At 32.6% G+C, this 23,391-nt stretch overlaps 1 protein-coding gene across 1 annotated transcript; it reads right to left on the bottom strand.

Annotated features, from left to right (window-relative positions):
- Positions 1–1,014: 1,014 nt before the first annotated feature.
- LOC132742326 (uncharacterized) lies at positions 1,015–23,384 on the bottom strand. Its single transcript, XM_060730694.1, has 6 exons — positions 23,004–23,384; positions 18,530–18,601; positions 16,046–16,400; positions 14,395–14,448; positions 3,792–6,236; positions 1,015–3,342 (listed from the first exon to the last, which is right to left on the bottom strand). The coding sequence occupies exons 1-5, from the start codon at positions 23,043–23,045 to the stop codon at positions 3,826–3,828; spliced, it is 2,934 nt and encodes a 977-aa protein (XP_060586677.1). The 5' UTR covers positions 23,046–23,384; the 3' UTR covers positions 1,015–3,342; positions 3,792–3,825.
- Positions 23,385–23,391: the final 7 nt, after the last annotated feature.

Here is a 23,391-nt window from a genome sequence, read left to right as displayed (position 1 = left end):
TTAACAATATTGGTTCGACATTTGGCGTCTGCTCATTGCGATCACCCTTACATCTTGATAGCTCAAATAAGAGTTATATTTTATGGCTTATCTACTTCCTGGACGGAATGGCTGTGTACAGCTGTAGACTTCATCAAGGTTACCTTATATTAACACAGATACAAATGATAACTAGAATTCGATGATATTTTACAATTTTATTTTCATAAATTTGGACAATGATATAAATATTTACATTAATTCATGAATATAATATGTTGTTAACATTTTATAAATTGATAAACTCCGTACTGACATTATATACATTATAACAACAATACCAAAATTTGGATAGTTTACTCCCTTCTTTAAATAATACCTAAATACTACAGTTACATCTGAATTCTAACATTTTTTTTTGATTTTGTAAGTAAGGTATAAATATAAGAATTGTCATTTACTATCATTGGTAACTGTTGCAAACAAAAAAAACTTAAATTTACCCATCAAACAAATGTATAACAAAACCATTATATAATGAACATATTAAGTTTTCAATTAGTTTACCCTTACAAACAAGACACCTCTTGTCTAGCTATAGTGTTGTTTTTATATCGTTATTTCAACAGGATATTATGAAGTTTCATTTACATCAAATAGACATATACTTATTTTTAGACAAAAAATAAATAAACTATTAACAAATGGCAATGATAAAATGCCTGTTTGAAAATGGCATAAGATAAATCTACAAAAGTTTCATGTAAAAACCTTCAATTAAATATCAGATGTGTCCCGGCAAAAAAAGTAAAATGTGAAAGAAAAAAAATATTAGCAATAACACTGCTACTTTCACCAATGGCTGATGCATAACAAATAACAAAGGCTATCATCACAAAAACTTTTAGATTTGTGACTTGACATCAGAACCTTTCTTGACAGTACACAAGGCCACGTAAGTAGACGTCGAAATTGCGCCTGAGGGCGCGTCCGTTGCAAAAAAAATCAACAAATTTCGCCCATTTGTGCTAAGAAAATAGTCAATTTGCAACTCAATACCATTCAAAACAACATCATACAAGATTGAGCATTAACTCAAACATGTACATGGATAATAAAAAGATTAATCACATAAACAAAGGTACAAATGTGTACAAAAAAGCAATGTAATAAGCCGATGTAGCGCTATAGTACCATAGTGGTAACAATACTTTTATGTGTAGTCATTTGCGTTATATACAAAAAAAAGCAAATTTAAAGCACACTAATGTAAGCATTTTACTATACGCGCGTAACTAATGAATAAAATGCTATATGTAAACCGTTATAATGTGAGAAATAGAATATCACTTTGTTTGGATTCAGTACTAAATCTATGTTACTCGTTGGATTAAACAATATGATGCTCGCAAGAGGCTGCATAGTACAATTTTTATTCAATTTGACCAATGAAGTAAGTATTAAAACTACACTCATTCAAAAATGTCTATGAATTGAACAGCATTTATGATAAAATGACGTCACATACGACGTCAAATTAACGTGTCAAAATTTCATCATTCTAAATATATTATTATTGTGTTACATAACTGTGTGTTTGTATCTTTAAATAATGCAGGTTCATATACCTGGATGAATGTATGCATATAAACATAGTAATTTGACAAATAAGACAATATATACAGTTACTCAAAAATAAAACCAGTATTATATATATAAAGCTATATACATCAATTGGTCAACTGAAACAAAACAAAAGACTGACTAGAACATGGATTTACAAAACAATGAGATTATTTCTGTACAAATTTGAATTATAAAGGCGCACAATGCCTCATGTTTTTATTCTTTATAAAAGACAAACCTGTACCCAATAATGTTTAATTCGTCTAGGTAAGATTTAAAGTAATTGAAGAAAGTATAGCTGCATGTGCAATGGTGTGTTGGAAAGGTAGCAATATGCATACACTATATTTTTTTTTATTTCAATACATATTCTAAATCTAATTTGATTAAACAAGTAGCAAATGGAGAAAAAATAAACTTAATCTATATGGCCAAAAGTGACAGGAAAAATGTTTTAGAAATAAAACGTGTAGCATATTGTGCTTAATGGGCCTTTAATGTATACACACCAACTTTTTATTGACAAACGAATCTAAGCATAATAAATGATTTGTATTTTCTTGAATGTAATACCTCATTAAATGAAAATTTGTACAGTTATCGCGAATATCAAAATACAACATGGAAATGTTTGTTATGTTTTGATTATGAAGTAACCCTTCTAAAATTAAAAAAGCAACTAAAATTAAATTCAAACTATAATTATACAGACATTCAAAAATTATAGGCGTTCTGCAAAGGTAAACATCTATGGTCTTAATAAAATACCAGTATAAGACTATAAGTATTTGTTTCGTTACAATTAATATTCATCTTAATGATCAATTAGTTTTTGTATAACAATTCTTATGCTTGTTCTATCATTTTACTCTTAAACTGCAGATAAAATCTATACATGCATATCTAATTAAATATCTGAAAATAACTTTTATATTACAGTACAGATGTAACGTCTGTTTTCATTGGATCTAGGACAAAATATAATGGGACAAGCAACAGTAGAATAGTGCTAAGTTTTCTTTTTGACCAAAAGCCGCCGTATTGTCTTTTTTATAGCCGGTTAACCTTCTATTTGGTCCGTAGTAATTAGTGTACATAAGAGAAATATTTAAACCAGAAGGAATTGTGTCGTCCTTTAGTAACTAAATGATCTTTTTATGATTTTTTCATTGTATTGTTTTAAAATTTACAGTATAAAAATATAATTTAAACTCTATCAATAGACCGGTTGTCAGGTAAAAAAATCTGGTAAGACTGTTAATCCAGTCGGTAGTTACTTGTCCCGCTATACTTTATATCCTAGATGTGATAAAAATAAATTATATTTAAACCATATTTTCAAATAAATAGCTGTTTTAACACTGAAGTTTGATCTATGTTTTTACGGTATGACTGTAATTCACAAAAAAATATTTTGAAGGAACTTTTGACAGCTGTCTTGGTTCTTGGTGTTTATTTCTTTTTACACGTAAATCCCTATTGTAGAAAAAAGGTACATGTATATGGTATTACCTATTCAAACATTTGTTAGTCTGATTCTGGTTAAGCCAGGAATTAGAAGATTTCACGCAACATTTTAGAATGTTTTTCTTCCGTGTATGATCTTGTAATGCTAGGAACCAGGTGTTACGTCTTTATATTTGAATTCTCGTAGAAGCGTAATGTCGTCTTATATTGAGTTCTAGTAGATTTGCATAATGTCATCATTGTCACTGTAGTTTCACTGTAGCTCATTTTCTGGAAAGAAAAGAAGAAATGAGAAATAAGTGGGTCAAAAGATAACATTTTGTTTCAAAAAATACAACAAACATTTTATTTTAACACTATTTTACATAATTTCCAAGCAACAGTAGCATTCTATGTTATGTTTTGCCTAATTGAGATATAAAAAAGCTGGAAATCTTGCGTTATTTAAAGATTTTGGCATGAGCGAATTTCCGGAGCATATAAACATACATTCTGCAAACTGAATTAAATTATTTAGGTTCATGTACGTACGGAAATTCGTGAAGAACCACCGATCTTCCATTATCAAGCTTAATTGAATTATTATTAAGGCACGAACTGATATCTGGATATCAGAAGACTAATTTGATAGTGTAGTTTGATGAGTTTGTTTTAAGTGTCTATATTTAAACTGTTTTGATAATTTAAAATTCTCAATAAAAAATTATAATAAAAGTTACTTCTTCAGTTATTTAACTATGTTTTTTTTCTTGTCTATTCTTTGATTGCTTTTATTGTTTTGAACTCAAATGGCTTCCACCAGTCGCGGGGTATCACATGAAAAGTTTGTGTTCTCCGAATATTTTCTCTAACACATTCATATTCTGTTTCGGGTTTAATATCTTTCATCTTTACTGTAACTGACTTTGGCAGATTTTCAAGTACGGTAATAAAGTTCTGTAAACTTCCTGAAGCCATTTCTATCCCCACCAACTCCACAAGTTCAATATTCAACATGTCACGTGACAGTAACAATGAACTTTCATCAAGATTGATTCCCGCAAATTTAACTAATGACGGTGTTGTTGTATTTAATTGTAGCCTCCAAGGTAACACCCGCAAGTCTAATTTTGATAGAGATGAATGTTTAGACAAGTCCAAATTCAATCTCTTACAATCATGGCCGCCATGATGATCTTTACAGTGTAAGTACTGCAAGGTTACCTCTTTTATTGATTTTTGACCGGAGATAAAATTGAAAATTGTTTCCAGTATTTTGTGAGATAACGTGAATTTGGCAATATAAAAATGTTGTAAGTTATGATATCGCGCCAAGTTTTTACTCAGATTTTCTTCATCATTTGTCCATTGACAAGACACCAAAGTTACGGCCTGTAAATTGGGGAACAATATCCGATTTAACTCAGTCTCCTTCCACCTGTCACCAATGTAGCAAAGTTTCTGTACATGACTGAGATCTGTGAGAAGGAATAAATCTTGAATTCCACGTAAACTGCTAGAAGTACCGCCGGCGTTTATATAAAGTGATTTTATGTTGGTTTTATTTTGTTTTAACAAATGTTGCAACTGCTCACTGTGCTCGGTGTTCGGGTCAATGAAGAAATCTTGTAAAAATAATTGAATATTTTTGCTATCAGGCATTTCTTGTAAACACGAAATGAACATGTTCTGTATGTTAGACAATGGACTATTGTTCATGTACCTGTCCCCGGAACCTGTCCTAGTTCTATAGGCGCGTGTTTCCTCGTCTTCATTTATCACAGACATCAAATCATTTGATATTACACACATCAGGTCAGCATTCATTTTACTTATAAATTCACAAATTTTTGACATGTCCAGAATGTCTTGAACAGTTCTACATCTTCCTAGAACAATTTTCTGAGCCTCATTTTCAGAACTTATAAATATTGCGGCAAAGTATTCCTGCACTGTTTTGTGGGAAAACGATACTTTACTAAACTTTTTTGTTAATGTTTTAGATGTACTTTCTGACAATATTCCTGAGTGAAAGGCGAATTTCATCTCTTCTGGTGTGAGATATCTTTTAGCAACTGATCCATCAAATACTAGCGTGTTTTCTCTTGTTTCATTAAATAATGTATAATAAGCTAAGTTTCCTATATGCACCAGGAACGGGTAGTATTTAGTGCAGTTTTCATATTCAGCAAAGCATTCTGGGATGTCAGTATCAGAAAGGTCACACAATTCTTGAAGATCTCCATGCTTCTGAATCGTTCTTGACAAAAGCAGTTCAACTATATTTACATAGAGTTCACATTTTGAATTTCCTATTTGAACACCGTCACACCATAAACAAATTGCATATATCAAAAGTAGAGGCACAGAAGTAAGTTCATCGCTTTGTCTGCCTTTCATTCCTAATATGAACGCTGTTACATCACGTCGTAATGCATCCTTATTCGACTGAGATTTCAATCTTTGTAATATCCTTATTGTTAGTGTAACTGCTGATTTGTAACTTAGTTTTGAAAGTTCCACCTTTTTTCCTATCTGGCACGAATTGAGATTCAAAACTCCTAATTTCCATGGTCGCATAGTGGTCACTATTGTACAACTTTCTCGGTCATTCCTATGGGGGATTGATCGCGGCGATCTGTGACATTCTTTTTCGGGGTGGGTCCATTCATCCAGTCCATCAAGTATAATGAGGCATTTCTCATTTTTCAAAATTGTAAGAAGAAATTCCTCAGAGGGTTTTTTTTGCAGACCCAAATTTAAAACAATCTTTTTAAATATGAGATCATCTATAGAACATAAATCGTTCGAATCTCGCAGTAAGACCAGAAATACGAAATCAAATCCCCTCATACAGTCTATATCTTCATTTCGAGTCATGTCTTTATCTGGAAAATTAGCTTGACACCACGTGATCGCCAGATAGTTTGAAAATGCAGTTTTTCCGAGACCAGCATCAGCAATAACATGTATTTCTCGGTAAGATTGATTTCCGGATTTAAACATGGCGGATAACGATTTAACTGGTGTTGTTTCATCATTTCTCGTGTGTGTTGGGATTATGAAGTTCAATTCAGGTCTTATGTAGAAAGAAACCAAAGGCGTGTCATTTTCTTCGAAAAGGGGCGACAGGAAAATTTTACTGTGTCTCGTTTTGTAGAATTCAATCAAACCAGCTTTGAGCTCTGAATAGTAAAATGTAAACTGTTAATAACTCAGGAATATAAAATAACAATAAACATATCGTAGATAAACTTTTAATGTATTTTCAAAATAATTTATGTAATAATTACCAATGTGAAAAGAGTAACAATTTACAGCACTTCAATAATTTTATAACAATGTTACCCGGATTAAGTGTGTGCTTAATAGATAAATATCCATTAATTTGGTTATCATATGTGTTCTTTTTTCATATTTGTACTGAGATAAACGAAAGTGTCAGAATTTAATTACTAGTACTGATATAAAAACTAGACATAGCCACCACATGAAGTTTTTTTCGCCAAATGTAATCATTCATTTGAAAGGGACAATGGCCTTAAAAAAGCCCTTACCATCCAACTATGTATGTCATGAAAAACAAGAGGGCTAAGATGGCCCTAGATCGCTCACCTGACCCATCGAACTCATCCGAACAATTACCTAGGCAAGCATTTTGACCAAGTTTCATAGGTGAGTCAAAAATGTAACCACAAGAGTGTTAACATGGATTATACATATTTGAGCAGTGTGAAATAGTTTTTGACCCCAGGTGACACATATTTGAACCTGACCTAGATAACAAAGCAAACAAACAGACCAATTTCCAGGATATTTGGATCAAAACAGTAGCCACTAGAGTATTAACAAGATTTTCCATTCTTAGCTCCTGTGACCTAGTTTTTCATTAGAGATGACCCATGTTCAGAGTTATCGGACCAATTACCTAGACAAGCATCCTGACCAATTGTGATTACAATTGAGTCAAATAAGTGACTACTAAAGTGTTATCAAGGTTTTTCCATATTTCGGCCGTGTGACCTATTTTTTTTGTTCCCATGTGACCCATATTCGAACTTGAGTTAAATATCATAAAACCAAACGTTCAGACCAATGTCAATGATATTTGGATCAAAACATTAGACACTAGAGTGTTTACAAGATTTTTCTTTGTTTAGCTCCTGTGACCTAGTTTTTCATTCGAGATGACCCATGTTCAAAGTTATCTGAGCAATTACCTGGACAAGCATCTTGACCAAGTTGAATGACAAGTGTGTTATATCAAAGTATCAAAAAAGAGTAATCACTAAAGTTTGTTGTATGAAATGAGTAACCACTCAAGTAGGTAGTGTGTAAACAGAAACCAGTAAGGTGTGAAGAATGAAAAGTTTATCCACTATATTGTGTTGTAAAAACAGTAATTACTTAAGTGTGTTGTATGAAAAAATAACCACTAAAGTGTGCTGTATGAAAAATGGTTACCACTCAAGTGTGCTCTATGAAAATATTAACCACTTAAGTGTATTGTATGAAAACAGTAACAACGCAAGTGTGCTGTATGAAAACATTAACAACTAAAGTGTTGAGTAAGAAAACATTTACTACTGAAGTATTATGTATAAAAACAGTAACTTCTCAAGTGTGTTGTATGAAGACATTAACCATTCAAACACGTAGTATAAAACAGTAACCTCTAAAGTGTCTTATATGAAAACAGTACTAACTTATATTTTCTATGTAATCAGTAACAACTTAATTATGTTGTATGAAAACAGTAACCACTTAACTGTGCTGTATGAAAATAGTAACCACTAAAGTGTGTTGTATGGAAACAATTACCACTTATCTGTCCTGTGTGAAAACAGTAACCACTAAAGTGTACAGTATGGAAACAATAACCACTAAAGTGTGCTGTATGAAAAACGTTCCCACTTAAGTGTGCTGTATGGAAACAATAACCACTAAAGTGTTCTTTATGAAAACAGTTACCACTTTAGTGTGTTGTATGTAAACATTAACCACTCAACTATGTTGAATGAAAAGAGTAATTACTCTGAAAACCGTTACCACTCCAGTGTGTGGTTTCGTTAACACTAACCACTCAAATGTGCTGTGTGAAATCATTAACCATTCAAGTGCGCGGAATGAAAACAGTTAGCACTAAAGTGTTTTTATGATAACAATAAAAACTCAAGTGTGCTGTATGAAACCAGTAGCCATACTCATGTATGAAGTATGAAGACAGCGACCACTCAAGTGTGCTGTATGAAAATAGTAATCACTAAAGTGTGTTATATTTAAAAAAAAATAACCAGTCAAATGTAAAGTGTTAAATCATTAACCACTAAAGGGTGTTGTATGAAAAGAGTAACCGCTTAAGTGTATTGCATGATAACAATAACCTCCAAAGTACACTGTATGAAAACAATATCCACTAAAGTGTGCTGTATAAATGAAAACCTTCTTCAATGTGTTGGTTGAAAACAATTACCACTAAAATCTGCTGTATGAAAAGCAAGCTTAGTGTGTTGTATGAAAATAATAACCCCTAAAATGTGGTGTATGAAAACAGTGAAAACTAACGTTTGTTGTATGAAAACAGTGGTTAGTAACCACGCAAATGAAAACGGTAGGAAAACAGTTACAACGCATGTGTGCTGTGCTAAAGAGTAACCGCTAAATGGTGTCACATGCATATATAAACAGTTTTCACTCAAGTTTGAAGTATAAAACAATAACCAGTCAAGTGTGTGGTATGGAAACAGTAACCACTAAAATATACTGTATGGAAACAGTAACCACTAATGTATGCTGTAGGAAAATATCTTTAACTAAAGAGTGCAGTATGAAAACAGATACCACTAAATAGTGCTGTATGATAATAATAACCACTCAAATGTATTGTATAAAAACAGAAACCAATAAAGTGTGTTATATGAAAGCAGTATTTTCTCAAGTCTGAAACAGTTACCACTCAAGGGGTTTTATGAAAACAGTGACCACTTAAGTATGCTGTATGACAAAATTAACCACTTTAGTGGGTAGTATGAAAACAATTAATACTAAAATATGTTTCATGAAAACAGTTACCACAAAAAGTGTTGTATGAAAACAGTAACCACACTCATGTGGGCAGTATGAAAACAGTGACCACTAAAAGGGTGCTATATAAAAACATAAACCTATAAATTGTGCTGTAACACAGTAACCACTAAAGTGTGCCTTATGAAACCAATAACCATTAAAGTGTGTTGAATGAAAACAGTAACCGCTAAAGTGTGCTGTATGGAAACAATTACCAATAAGGTGTGCTGTATGAAAAAAGTAACCTTCCAGTGTGTTGTATTTATAAACAGTAAAATGTAGTACGAAACCAGTAAATACTAAAGTATGCTGTATGAAAACAGTACCCACTAAATTGTGCTGAATGAAAACAATATTCACTAAAGTGTGCTGTATGAAAACAGTTACAACTAAAGTATGTTGTATGTAAAAACAGAAAACACTCAAGAATGTAATATGAAAACAGTATCCCTTAAAGTGTGTTGTATTGAAACAGTAACCATTTAAGTGTATTGTTTGAAAACAGAACAGTATCCACTGAAATGTGATGTATGAAAACACTAACCACTCAAGTGTGTTGTATGTAAAAACAATAACCATCAAAATGTGAGTATGAAACAGTAACCACTTAAGTGTGTTTTATGAAAAAAAGTAATATATCAAGTGTGCTGTATTAAACAATAACAACTCAAGAGTGCTGTATTAAAAAATAACCACTCAATTGTGTAGTTTGAAAACAGTTACCACAAAAGTATGCAGTATGAAAACAGAGAACACTGAAGTGTGTTGTATAGCAACAGTTACCACACTCAAGTGTGTAGTATGAAAACAGTAACCACACCGAGAGTGCTGTATGAAAACAGTAACCACTTAAGTGTGTCGAATGAAAACACTTATTACAAAAGTGCAATGTATGAAAAAGCAACAACCAAAGTGTGCTGTATAAAAACATTAACCACTAAAGAGTAAAGTACCACGTAAGTGAGCTGTATGAAATAATAACCACTAAAGCGTGCTGTATGAAGACAATATCCACTGAAGTTTGCTGTGTGAAATCAGTTACCATTAAAATATGTTGTATGAAAACAGTAACCACTAAAGTGTGCAGTCTGAAAACAATAACCACTAAAGTGTGCTGTATGAAAACAGTAACCTCTAAAGTGTGCTGTATGAAAAAAGTAAGCACTTAAGTGTGCTGTATGAAAACAATTATCACTAAAAAGTGTTATGTGAAAACAACCACTAAAGTGTGTTGTATGAAAACCGTAACCATTCAAGTTTGTTAAATATATGTTACCACTTTAGTGTGTCTTAGAATAACAGTTACCATTAAGGTGTACATCAGCGGATGTTCCAAAATTCTAAATTTTACCAGTTCATGTTAAATGTTGAATTCAGCTTAAGCCGGTGCTAAGGGGAGTTTGTACGGTAGTTTGCACTTCACAGTACCGTCCATGAATACGCTCAATCAAACCGAGCCTGCAACATTTTCAATTCTGCCGTGTTGGGCTTTCTTTAGGGATTCTTATTTCTCACTATTTTAATTAAGTAACAATTTAAGAGCTCCAAAATTGAGATTTTTTAGGTCTTTTTGTCACCAATTGCGGGGAGAAAACGGACTTATTCCATGATTTCCAGTTATAAAAAGACGTTTAAATGTGCACGTGATCGTCATGCAATTAAATATAAATCAAAGCTCAAACTAACAACACAGCAAAATATTCCAACAAATTCCTAATTGGCCATCTTGTTTTTAATCGTATCTTACAAATAAATGAAGGAGAAGAGTAACATTTAATTCCTAATTTCAAGAAAACTTAAGTGCAACTTAGAACAAATGAAATAAACGCAAATGTAATATAGATATTTAGCATTTTGGGCAATGCAAGACACATCATCGATGTAGCGATTATAAATTACAATGACATATCATGTCCATCAGGCTGCAGTACAGCTCATACTCGAAGTCAACGAAATCACTCGCGCCCATCTTAATCATAGTTATATCATACTATTACATATTTATACATGTTTCATAATAAATATTACTGTTGTTGTTATCAATTTATATACAGTGAATCTAGAATTACAACGTAGTAAAATCTTATTATTTAACACACGATATAGTTTCATGATAGTAGGTTGTATAAAGTCAAAAAGGTGTACTTTGTATATGTCATAAATTCTAGTTTCAGGTTACAAATCCATAAGATCACCCCACTACGTACTTATAGCCCTTGAATAAATAAACAAAACGCAGCAATTTAGTAGTAATAAGAACATGCCTTTAGTATGCAGTACAATAGTTGAACACAGATAAAATATTTTACATTTGGAAGTTAAACAGATTTCTTTAAGAATAAGATAAAGCATATAATATATTGTAGGGAAAAAAACGATAGCATAATTAACATGCTAACGAATTCTAGTCTCTGCTTGCACACAGACTATAGACGTATGCTTATATCCCAATTACTGACATAGGCAGTAAAATACCGTTATATCCCATTCGGTTACAGAAGCTATAAATACCGTAGCATCCCGCTTGATGACACAATATATAAATACAAATGTACTGTTCAGGGGTTAGTTCATTAGGGGTCTACCCTGCCATAGAAATGTTTTAAATCTGACGTGGAAAATGGCCCTTTCACCTAAACTGTTAATGTTTTCTTGCTAGCTTTTTTGATGAACTGACAATTTTTATAATTTACATCATCGAGCTGCAATAACGGCTTTTAAAGCAAATTATTTATTTTCGGTATTATTTTATAAGGACCTTTCAATTAACTTTATTTCAGGCAATTATATACAAATTATTTCAAACTTGTTAAATAAAATCAAACTCTTACAATTATTAGATTTTATCGTACGAGCGTATGTTTGAAGTTTTCATTCATATTTCCGGTCCTTTGGGATCATTTATCCTAGAACATTAAGTGTTGAAAAATGAATACCGTTTAAGCCAGTGTAAAGAGGCGCGTGAGATGTTGCCCTTTTTTCTATTTTTACCTCATGAATAGACTCAATCAAATCAAGTCTACAATGTTCATGTTATTTGATGGCAATTATTGCGTCTGAGGGAACACCACAATTGATTTTTTTTGTTGCTGTTTTGTTGATATTCTTTTTCATATATTTTATATATTTTTATCGCAGTGAAATCGGGTATATACATTATTGTTAATAAACATACCTTCAATATCATTAAAAATATTTTTGAATCACATTTTTCAATTTCTTAATAAATTGGGGCTTTGGCCGACCACAAAGACTCTCAACAAATTTTGCGGCATAAGCAGCCATAATACATTTGTAGAACTAGCCTTCCTATTGTGTAAGGCTCTTTGTCTTCACAACTTATCAATTTTTGAGTACCAATCATTCAAGAAAAGATCAGTCAGTTTCTGTTGTACAGTAGTTGTTATCCATTTGATGTTTGGAAATTCATGGTGTATCCAAATACCACTTAAACCACATAAAATTATAACGTTTTTGATATTTGTTAACCATAAATATTTTATCTTTTGTGCAGTGTTTCAATAATTAATTGACTAGTAATAATAATACAATGAAGTTCACAATTGTTTAGATTTTGAGTTAATCAATTTGACCAAAAAGAAATCATTCCTGTTTTAATATCAATAATCAATGGTTGAACTCCAATTTTAGATATAAAATGCTACCAGATGTGCTTGTTTTAACATTTAAAACAAGTTTTAAAATATTTAATTGTTCTCTTTCAATCATGTCTAAATTTCCGTATCCCCATATTTCGCATCAATATGACATATAACAAAATTGGCTTAACAGTTTTATGAGCCCTATTTGCATATCTATTGGCATTAACAAAATTAATCGTTTCCTTTCTTTATGAGGGAATACATTGCTCATGTAGCTTATTGTGCTATAGCACGCTTTGCATTTAAAAAAGAACCACTTCTACTAAATAAATCACCAAAATATTTTAATCGTTTGTAACTTTAATGTCTTCTCCTTTAAAAGTAAATGTAAATTGTCTTGGTCTACCTTTAGATAAAATAACAATATTTGTTTTTGAAATGTTAAAGTTTCCAAATATCAAAATATTGCTCATACACGTGCTCGTAAGTGCAAAGATATTTGTAAATCAGGTGCTGATTCAGCAAGTTTAACAGAATCATCGGCCAATAAAAGTACAAACAAATTTAGATACCGTATAAGTGGTATTTTCTGCGGTGACTTTATTTCTGCGTTTTCTGCGGTCAATTTCAGCACCGCAGAAATAAAAACCGCAGAATATTTCTCCATGTTTGTTTGTTTTTTTCAACGATATATGTCCAACATGATGACCTGTTTCCTCTAAAGTAATAACGACTAACGGATTATAATGGTAAGCGGGTCATCGAGTTATTTAAAATTGCTTTCGGCTAAGCATGTTATATGTGCTTGTAAGGATGTAATTTTGTTAATTATGCCGTTAATTATGAATAAAGATATTTAAACTTCATAGTGTTTGCCTGTACGCTAAAAGGTTTGTTTACCACTAAATATTTAAAACCATTTTAACCCTTATACTGCTAAATAATCGTCGTTTACATTAATTGTTGTCTGATTTACGATTAACTTCTATCAATTTTTATTAAGTTAAAGATACTACCGGGGTATATTTTTCACACGTCATTTCACGCTGATCAAAAGATACTGTCTATTGTTGCGCATTGTATTTGTTTTTGCAAGCAAACAATATAATTGTTTGCAATTGCTATATAATTTTGCGGTAACGATGATGAACAAAATTTTAATGCAAATGTGTACATGCAAATAAATTAGGTAGAGTAATGTGACTTAGACTTTGATAAGATGAGCCGCAGAATTTAAATCACGTTTTGTCCAAAGAATGTGCCGCAGAAATAAAGTCCGTAGAAATAAAAACATGCCAAAATTTGGAAAAACCGCAGAATTTGGAGCCCACAGAAAAAACCACTTATACGGTAGTTAAGCTTTGAATCACCATGACCATATTTGGTGCAGGTTACACCATTAACAAAGTTGCTAGAGTTGAAAAACCATGTAGGTCATTTAAATAGAATGAGTCACAGTCGTATTGGAAACTAGTGATAGTTATCTTGCAAATTATTTGGACAGCAGTCGCCCTTGCCACGTAATTCGACACCAATATTATAACTTGACAATATTGTTGCAAGAAGGACGTAAACATCTCCAACACTCTGAGGAAGGTGATCTGTATTGACGACCAGACTGTTTACCAGGAGGCTTGTTTGGCTTAATATGATGGTTGAACAATAAAAAACTTACCCCTCTTGAGATTTTGATAGTTTCTCTCCACTTTTTGTATTTCATTACTTTTCTCTGTTATGAAATACAAAACAAATACAATAACATGTTGAAATAAGTCAATATCATTACTCTATTTTCAAAATTATTTTTTCTTAATATATATTCGGCCAAATGTATGAAATTTCAATAATTTGACTTTTAAGGTCAATCTCATACTAAGATTAAAACACTTGACGATTTTATCGTAGACGATATTTATTCCAATATAAATCAAATCAGTCTATTAATTACAAAGTATGCAAATTTTAGCAAAATTGAATGATTTGGTCTAACCTCTCAAGGTCATTTTAAGATCATTGTCAGCCCTGAATTGCTTCACACGACAATTTTATGGTTTGTCCAAGTATTAAGAACTCCATAGATAAAAAGGTTATGCTCAATTTCGGACATAGTAAAACAAATCATACCAGTCAAGGCTATGTGAACGCCAAGATAAAGTGCCATTTAACCTGCGTGGAGATATTTGCTTAAAAGTGATATACCCAAGACGTTGACAACAACTTTTAGCCATTTTGAGCAAAATTAAATATTTTGACCTAACACGTCAAGATATTTTAAGCTTAAGGCTCATCAGAACTGTTTTAGATACGTATCAGTCAATCCACCCGTTAATATCAAAATTTGGACCAATTTGAGCAAAATTCAATACAATACTTTTATCATTAAGGGCAAGGTCTTAAGGTTGAGATCACATCAAGTTATATGTACCTGGTGGTATTGTTTAACGGGTTGTTATGCCAAAGTAAGAGATCACATCAAGTTATATGCACCTGGTGGTATTGTTTAACGGGTTGTTATGCCAAAGAAAGAATACAATACAAACATTAATAACAAATTAAAGCTAATTATATCCAATTTCAACAAATTTTAGAACTTTAACTTAGGTCAATGTTATTGATTATTACTTCATACTCATAACAATATGCACAAGAAGAAATCATGAACATAAATTTTTCTTGTAAATCAGTAAAAATGCTGAAAATCACTTATTAAGCATGAAAAAAAAGAAATTTTGTTTGTGTTTGCGTGTAAGATTGAAATATATTTCATACGTGAACACCAGCTATTATATTATCACGAGTGGCGTAGCCACGAGTGAAAATATTGCATCTGGTGTTAACTCAGTGAATTATATTTCAATCTTACGTTCAAAACAAACAAATATCCTCTATATATTAACGGCAAGATATTAGATTTGCTATATTACAAGATGAGAGGAATTGATTATAAAAATTATGGCATTCCAAATATTTACCAAGTCTTCCAAATAGATAATTTTTGTTTTTCTTAAACACAGTATCATTGGTGATATTTCCCGCGATTGTGTGAGGAAAATTATCCAGCATGTCAAACAGACAAACGGTGATTTGTCAAGTTTATAAAAAAGATCTCACAAAACGAATTAATAGTTATCACGGATTGGAAATGTCAGGATTAAAACGCTTAAAATGTATTTATTAATAGAATGCCTTTAAAACATTATAGCTATTGACATGAAATGCATAAACGTTTCACAGCATTTGCTTGTACTCTATCAGCTTTCAAAAGATATCCCAATGACCTCCAATTCATTAAACAATAAAACATTTAAGCTTCAAAAATAACAAACCTGTCCCTTTCCGTCTTTTGATCTTTATAAGGCCTTTCTTCACTTCAATTACATTTTTCTTTATGTCTTCAAGATCTCTCTTCACTGCAGTATCATTTTCTTTTACGTCTTTAAGGTCTTTCTTCACATCAGTTACATTTTCCTTTATGCTTTCAAGGTATTTGTTCACTTCGGTTACATTTTCTTTCACGTCTGTCATTTCCTGCTTCAGTCGATCAACATCGGCTTCACAGTCCTTCCACTTCTTTATTTCTTCCTGTATCCTTCTCTCTTCCTCCAGATCAAGGGGGCAAGTTTTGAATTCGGCAATTGTTTGCTGAATATTCACAGCTTGAGAACTTCGACGAACAAGTATCTGAAACAGAAATTTAATAATACGGTAACTTTATCATTTAAATTTCGGTGTTTGATGATCTTTATAAGTGTTTATCGAATATGTTGATCCGACAAATTATCTTTTTATAAAAAATAATGAGACATGAAAAACACATTTGCTAAACAAGAGAGTCATGATGGCTTGTACAACACTCTCCTTATAGTAAAGGCTCTTGATGACAAGAAACAATTAACACTGAAAATTGTAAATGAAAAGCCGATACAAAGTCTAAATATTATACTGATATCACAAAGGTCATATCTGCATCTAAAATCGTGCAAATTTAAAAATGTTTACATATTGTTATTGCTAAGAAAAATTATTAGTTGTCTATTGAAGTGACTGGTTGATAAAAAAATCATTTTTCTTAGAAATCACTGGTTTCTCTGGAAATACAACGGTTTCTATGAAAGCCACTGGTTGCTATGGAAAGTAAATGATGTATTAGGAAGTCAATAATTTATTTGAAAATCCAATTGCTGCTACAGAAATAACTGGTTTGCTATGGAAGTCACCAGTTGCTATTGAAAACAATGTTTGCTAGCAAAGCCACTGATGACTTTAAAATGACGATTGTTAATCACTGGTTGCTAATAAATTCAAGCCCAAGTAAGGAAAATCGTGACCCAAAGGCGTGGCAAGTTTGACACCAGGGCTAAAACTTGGTAGACGTCTTCTAAAATATATTTCCTGTAAAATATCTAAGCTATCTAAATATCGCACTCAAAGTAAATTGAGAAACATAGAATGTACTGGAAACCTGTAAATTGTAAAACACTTTTACTTCTAGAAAATGAAAAATCATGATTGAAAAGCACTGGAAGTACCGGAACCTGAAATATTTAAGCACTGTTTTTGTTTGTTTGTTTCATTTTACGCCTTTTTCCAACAGTATTTCAGTCATATAGGCGGGTAGTTTCCTAACCATCGTTCCTGGAGAGTTACACCAGTACTAAACTACCTTCCTCCGCGCTAAGCTACCAACGCATCTCCCGGGGATCGAACCCAAGCCAGAGAGGTAACTGGATTAGAAGTCATCGACTCTAACCCCTCGACCACGGAGGCGGTCATTTTAGCACTGAATATACTGGAAACCCTGAAAATTTGGAGGCACAGTAATTACTAGAAACATCGACATTTGGCATCATTGAAATTACTTAAATCTGAAAATATTGAAGAACTCAAAGTTTGTAAAACCTGAAAACTGTGATGCACTGGATATACTGGAAACCCCCTTAAAAAGTAAATTTTGAAATTACTTGAATCCTGAAAATTGTGATGCACGTATATAACTGGACACCTGAAAGTGTAACGCACTGAAATAACTGGTACTTAAAATTGTGCAGGACTTGAATTACTGGAAATCGGAAAATCGTGAAACACTGAAAGTATTTGACACCTGAAAATCGTGATGCAATGAAATTACTGATACTTGAAAAGCGTAAATGTTTTTTAGTCTAAATACACCACGCTTTCGCAGAGATAAATCCAGTGGTTGAGATTTTCAAAATTTCCAAAATTTATTTTACAATTAAGAAAACTCCACTGAGGGATATAAAACTTGAATTTCTTACATAGATCAAATTGGGCACTTAAACAGAAAAAAAAATATTAAGAAAGAACCTCAGAGGTAAGCTCTGTTTTTGTGCTATTCTTTGCCTGATTTTAGAGAAAACCGTTTTTTTTTCTTCAGTATTTAGTCTACATTCACAGTTATTATATTTGTTCTGAACACAATGGAGACCTACATCATATGGAACAATAATCCGAAAAAATATTCCAGTCCAGTCATGTCTAAAACCCTCGATGGGGTCCCTTAAATACAGCGAGCAGTTCTGCAAATTATTTCAATAATCACATGTCTCACTAGGGAAATTCGCTCGTTTGAAATTATTTCCTTGTCAGGACGTACATATAGCGTTAAACATTTTTAAGTATATACATATATATGGATTATATTATTAAGTATGAAATAAATATCAAATTAAATGTTCACAGAGAGGATATTACTTACCGTATATAATACTCTTTCTTCATTTAAAAAAGGATTGAAAAAATACAAAGATGATAATAATAATAATAATAATATGAAAGCGAAATGTGCTCACCTGTTCAATATAATTCCACCAAGTTGTAAAAACATTTTGTTTTATTGCAGTCGTTGTTGATATATGACTTATCTAAAATAAAAACTCAATATGATTTACCTGAAGTAAGAACTCAAATTACCAACATCGTAAGTAACAAAAGCAATCCTCACCCTCCTTTCCGTCTGCAGACCACCCACTCCCCCCTTCCAAAACAAAACAATCAACACCAACAGCAATACGCCAATGTAAAGGGAGGCATTGCTAATTTCTTAATATGAAAGTAATGCAGATTTGTTGTACACACCAGATTTAACACCCCTTTAACACCTGCATATCCAGTAACGCAGGAATGTGCAATTAACGTAAAAGTAACGCCGAATCTAAGCAACGCTATTGCCAAAACGAATAACGCAGTAAATAAACGAACCAAAATATTTTATTCTTAATCAATTTTAAAGAAATATATTAGAGAATACGGCTCTTACGACATTATACTTTAACCAGCATTACATTTTTAACAGATATATGATTTTTAGATCATTCGTGAGAAAGACAACTAACCTGATATTCGTTTTGAAAGTGAATATTGTGTTTCGTCAAATAAATATGTACTTTTAACACATTTAACACTATTTTTTCATATCCTGTATACCTAAGACATTTATCAAACTACAATTGTCGTACAAAACAATAGCAGGAAGCTGGTAAAATAGGATTAGCTACTTTTAATGAGATAACTTCCGTTGCTTCAATGCTTCATTCACGAAATCGGCGTTACCTCGTAAAAATGGTCACAAGTACGTTTTATTTGCAAAATTAAGTGTAATATGACACGAGTAGATTGGGAAATGTCTCAGGTACACCTATTACAAAAACTCATAAAGTAATAGGTATGTTATTGTATTAAACGATATCAACGAAACTAAAATTTGCCATCAATACGCTAGTCAGCTCGTCATTTTCACGAATAATCTTGAAAAATAATCATTTTTCTGGAAATATTTTTGATGAGGTTTAAAGTATTATGTCTCAACAACCATATGCGCTTACTCATTTTTCATCCATTTTGGTGTACAATAAAAAATATTGGTCTATTTACTCATCGTGGTGCTCATTTAAGCCACTAAATTGCACAATGCTGCGTTATTTTTGCACAATTCCTGCGTAATTTGCACATTCCTGCGTTACTGTATATATACGGTGTTTTACGTCCGCAGTAATAAGAACGGTAGAATGTAAATAATGCCAAATTTGTTTATACGTGTATTTAGTTATACAGGTTTTGTTTTTGACAAAATGTATGGAATAAAATCCAAAGAATACGATTTGTAGAGAACAATACAACGCACTTCTTATGAATGAGATATGAATAGCGCCGAATTTTTAAAGCCCATTCATGTAAAAAGGTAAAGCAGTGTATGGAAAAAGTACAAAAGGAAAATCACTACAATATTATAAAAAAACTAGAAATGTGTCCACAGGACATGGATACCCCCACACGCCACTGTTCTGTCACTCTTATGACTCTAGGTCAACTATTTTTTGTGCCACAAGTTGAAAATTAAAAATCAACAAAGGGCCATAATTCTGTTAAATTTAGTCGCAGCAAAAATTCCTTCCTTTACTACCATCTACACATTAATTAAGGTTGTTCATCCCTGGAAGTTTAAGCAAAATCTGCCATCCGGTTTAAGAGGAGTTGCGTTCACAAAATTTCTACATAGTATAAAGTGAAAAAATCAACAAAGGGCCATAATTCTGTTAAATTTGGTCGCAGCAAAAATTCCTTCCTTTACTACCATCTACACATTAAGGTTGTTCATCCCTGGAAGTTTAAGCAAAATCTGCCATCCGGTTTAAGAGGAGTTGCGTTCACAAAATTTCTACATAGTATATAGAGAAAAAATCAACAAAGGGCCATAATTCTATTAAATTTGGTCGCATCAAAAATTTCTTCCTTTACTACCATCTACACATTAAGGTTGTTCATCCCTGGAAGTTTGAGCAAAATCTGCCATCATGTTTAAGAGGAGTTGCAGTCACAAGATTTCGGGACGTACGGACAGACGGACGGACAGACGTACGGACGGACGGACGGACACTCGGACGGACAAGTGCAACGCTATATGCTTCCACTCTGTGGGGGCATAAAAAGCTAAATCCCATCGTTCGTTCTTGAAGATTAAGGTCATTTATGAGTCAAGTTCAAGTTAAATATAGTATGCTTAAAGAATTTGACTAAAGGGCTACTGTGTTAGAGCATGACGACGAGCAATTTAGAAATAAACTAAAAAGGTTAAATTTTGCGTCTTAAAAGTCAATGACACAAGGAACCAACTCATGAAAAATCCGAGATACCGTATTATTGATGCAGTATCATTTCAGATGGGTTTCATAGCGGTAGTATTATTTCGGATTGTTTCTTGAATGGTAATTATATCTCTGATTATTTCATGTCTGCAGAAATACCTCAGATTATTCCATGACAGCAGTTATATCTCGGATGGTTTCATGACGGCTGTAATATCTCGGAATATTTCATGACGGCAGCTATATCTCGGATTTTTTCATGACGACAGTACTATCTCGAATTGTGCCGTAGCGGCAGAATTATCTCGGATTGTTTCTAGACGGCATTAATACTTTGGTTTCTTTAATGACTGCAATAATATCTCGGATTATTTCATGACGGCAGTAATATCTCGGATTGTTTCATGACAGCAGTATTATCTCAGGTTATTTCATGACGCAAGAAATATCTAGGATTGTTTCCTAACAGCATTTATATATCGGATTATTTCATATCTCGGTATGTTTCATGTCGCAGTATTATCTCGGATTGTTTCTTGACGGCTATAATATCTCGTTTTTCATTCTCCATATTTTTCTGATTATTCAGATGGGGAGTGCATCTCAATTATTTTTCGGGAGATACATCGCCATCATTTTTTGACGGGACTATTACTCGATATTTTAAAACGCACTTAAAGCTTTTGGGTTTTTATTTTCGGAAAAAAAACTCGAATGTTTTAAACACAGCAAATAACTTGGGTTAATTTTATGACGGGCCCAAAAGCTTTCTTTTTTCATGCCCGGAGTAAAAGCTCGGGTTTTTTTTTTTAAAAGGAAAACAAAAAGCTGGGTAATTTTATCGGGGAAAAAGCTCGGATGTCTCATAACAGTAGTTAAAGCTTGGATTGTTTCAAGACGGCATAAAAAATTGGATTATTTCATAACGGCAGTAAAAGCTCGGATTATTTCATGAAGGTATTAAAAGCTTGGATTATTTCATGACGGCAGTAATAGATCGGATGTTTAATGACGGCAATAAAAGCTCGAATTATTTAATGACGGTAATGAAAGCTCGAATGATTCATGACGTCAGTACAAGCTCGGATTGTTTCCTGACGGGAGTACAATATTATCTCGTATTGTTTCTTGACGAAATAATATCTCAGATTGTTTTATGACGCAATACTATCTCTGATTGTTTCAAAACGTCAGTATTATTTCGGATTCTTTATGATGGCAGTATTAGCTCGGATTGTTTCATGACGGCAATAAACTCTCGAATGCTTCATGACAGCAGTAAAAGCTCGTATTCTTTCATGCTCGGATTGTTTCTGGACGGAAGTAGTATCTCGTATTGTTTTTGACGCAGTCATATCTCAGATTGTTTAATAACGGCTGTATTATCTCGAACTGTTTCATGACCGCAGTATTGTCTCCGGACGTAAAATGCCAGATTGTTTCTTGACTGCAGTTATATCTTGGATTGTTTCGTTACAGTAGTATTATTTCGGATTGTTTTATGACTGCAGTATTAGCTTTGATTCTTTCATGACGGCAGTATTAGCTTTGATTCTTTCATGACGGCAGCATAAGCTCAGATTGATTCATGACGGCAGTACTAGCTCGGATTGTTTCATGACGGCAGTATAGGCTCGGAATGTATAATGACGGCAGTAAAAGCTCGGATTGTTTCATGACGGCAGTATAAGCTCGGAATGTTTAATGACGGCAGTTTTGTCTTGGATAATTTTTATGATAGTAGCAATATCTCAGCATATTTGGTAATAATAATAACACATCGTATCATGTCGTGATGAATTACTTCATGACATAATTTCTTGGAGTTTTTCATGACAGTAATGATAGCTCGAAAATTGAATCGAAAATGTCTGATAGATTAAAAAAAACATTTTAACCTGTTCATATTATAACCTTTATAGAACGAGTGCACAGCTATCGTGAAGATATGGATCACACCGAATAAGTCAAAACAACATTGAAAGTTGTACTATTATATATGTTTTAAGTATGGTGATTGATAAAATTATTTTTATGTTATGCTTTGGAAGAAATTAAACACTTTTAAAATACGTTGATATTTATAATGTCAATATATAAAACATTTACTTTTATTCTTTTATATTGTCAAGGCAGGAATTTAAAATTGCCTTTCGAATTGACTTTTTCATAATTCACTTACTTTATTTCGGAAATCCTTCAACCGATATATGTCTGCCTCCATTGTTACATCGGTTGGTGCTGGTGTTGCCCTCCAGTCAAATTTTTTATTTAGCCCGAAACATTTCAGGTTTCTGAGAAGACAAATGATCAGCGTGATGTCCAAATCTGACGAAGTTGGGACTTTACCACCCGCTGGAAACAACACGTCATATTGGACCTGGGTTATTACGCCGCGGCTTTTCAAATGTGTTATTGTTGACTTTCCTTGATTCAAGCACGCACTGAAAGTAATGCATTGAGATTTCAGGGACTGGTCCAGTATATTTCTCAATGCCAGGAGGCCACCATCAATGACTAGTAATTGTAACCGAAACAAATAATATACGGTTGTCTGGCGTCTGTGGTTA

The sequence above is a fragment of the Ruditapes philippinarum genome, unplaced genomic scaffold (genome assembly GCF_026571515.1).
Source record: "Ruditapes philippinarum isolate M1 unplaced genomic scaffold, ASM2657151v2 ctg2536_1_1_1_1, whole genome shotgun sequence".
In the NCBI taxonomy this organism is placed as follows: Eukaryota; Metazoa; Mollusca; class Bivalvia; order Venerida; family Veneridae; genus Ruditapes; species Ruditapes philippinarum.
The sequence above is the reverse complement of the archived record's forward strand: the minus strand, read 5'-3'. Positions and strand labels throughout refer to the sequence as shown.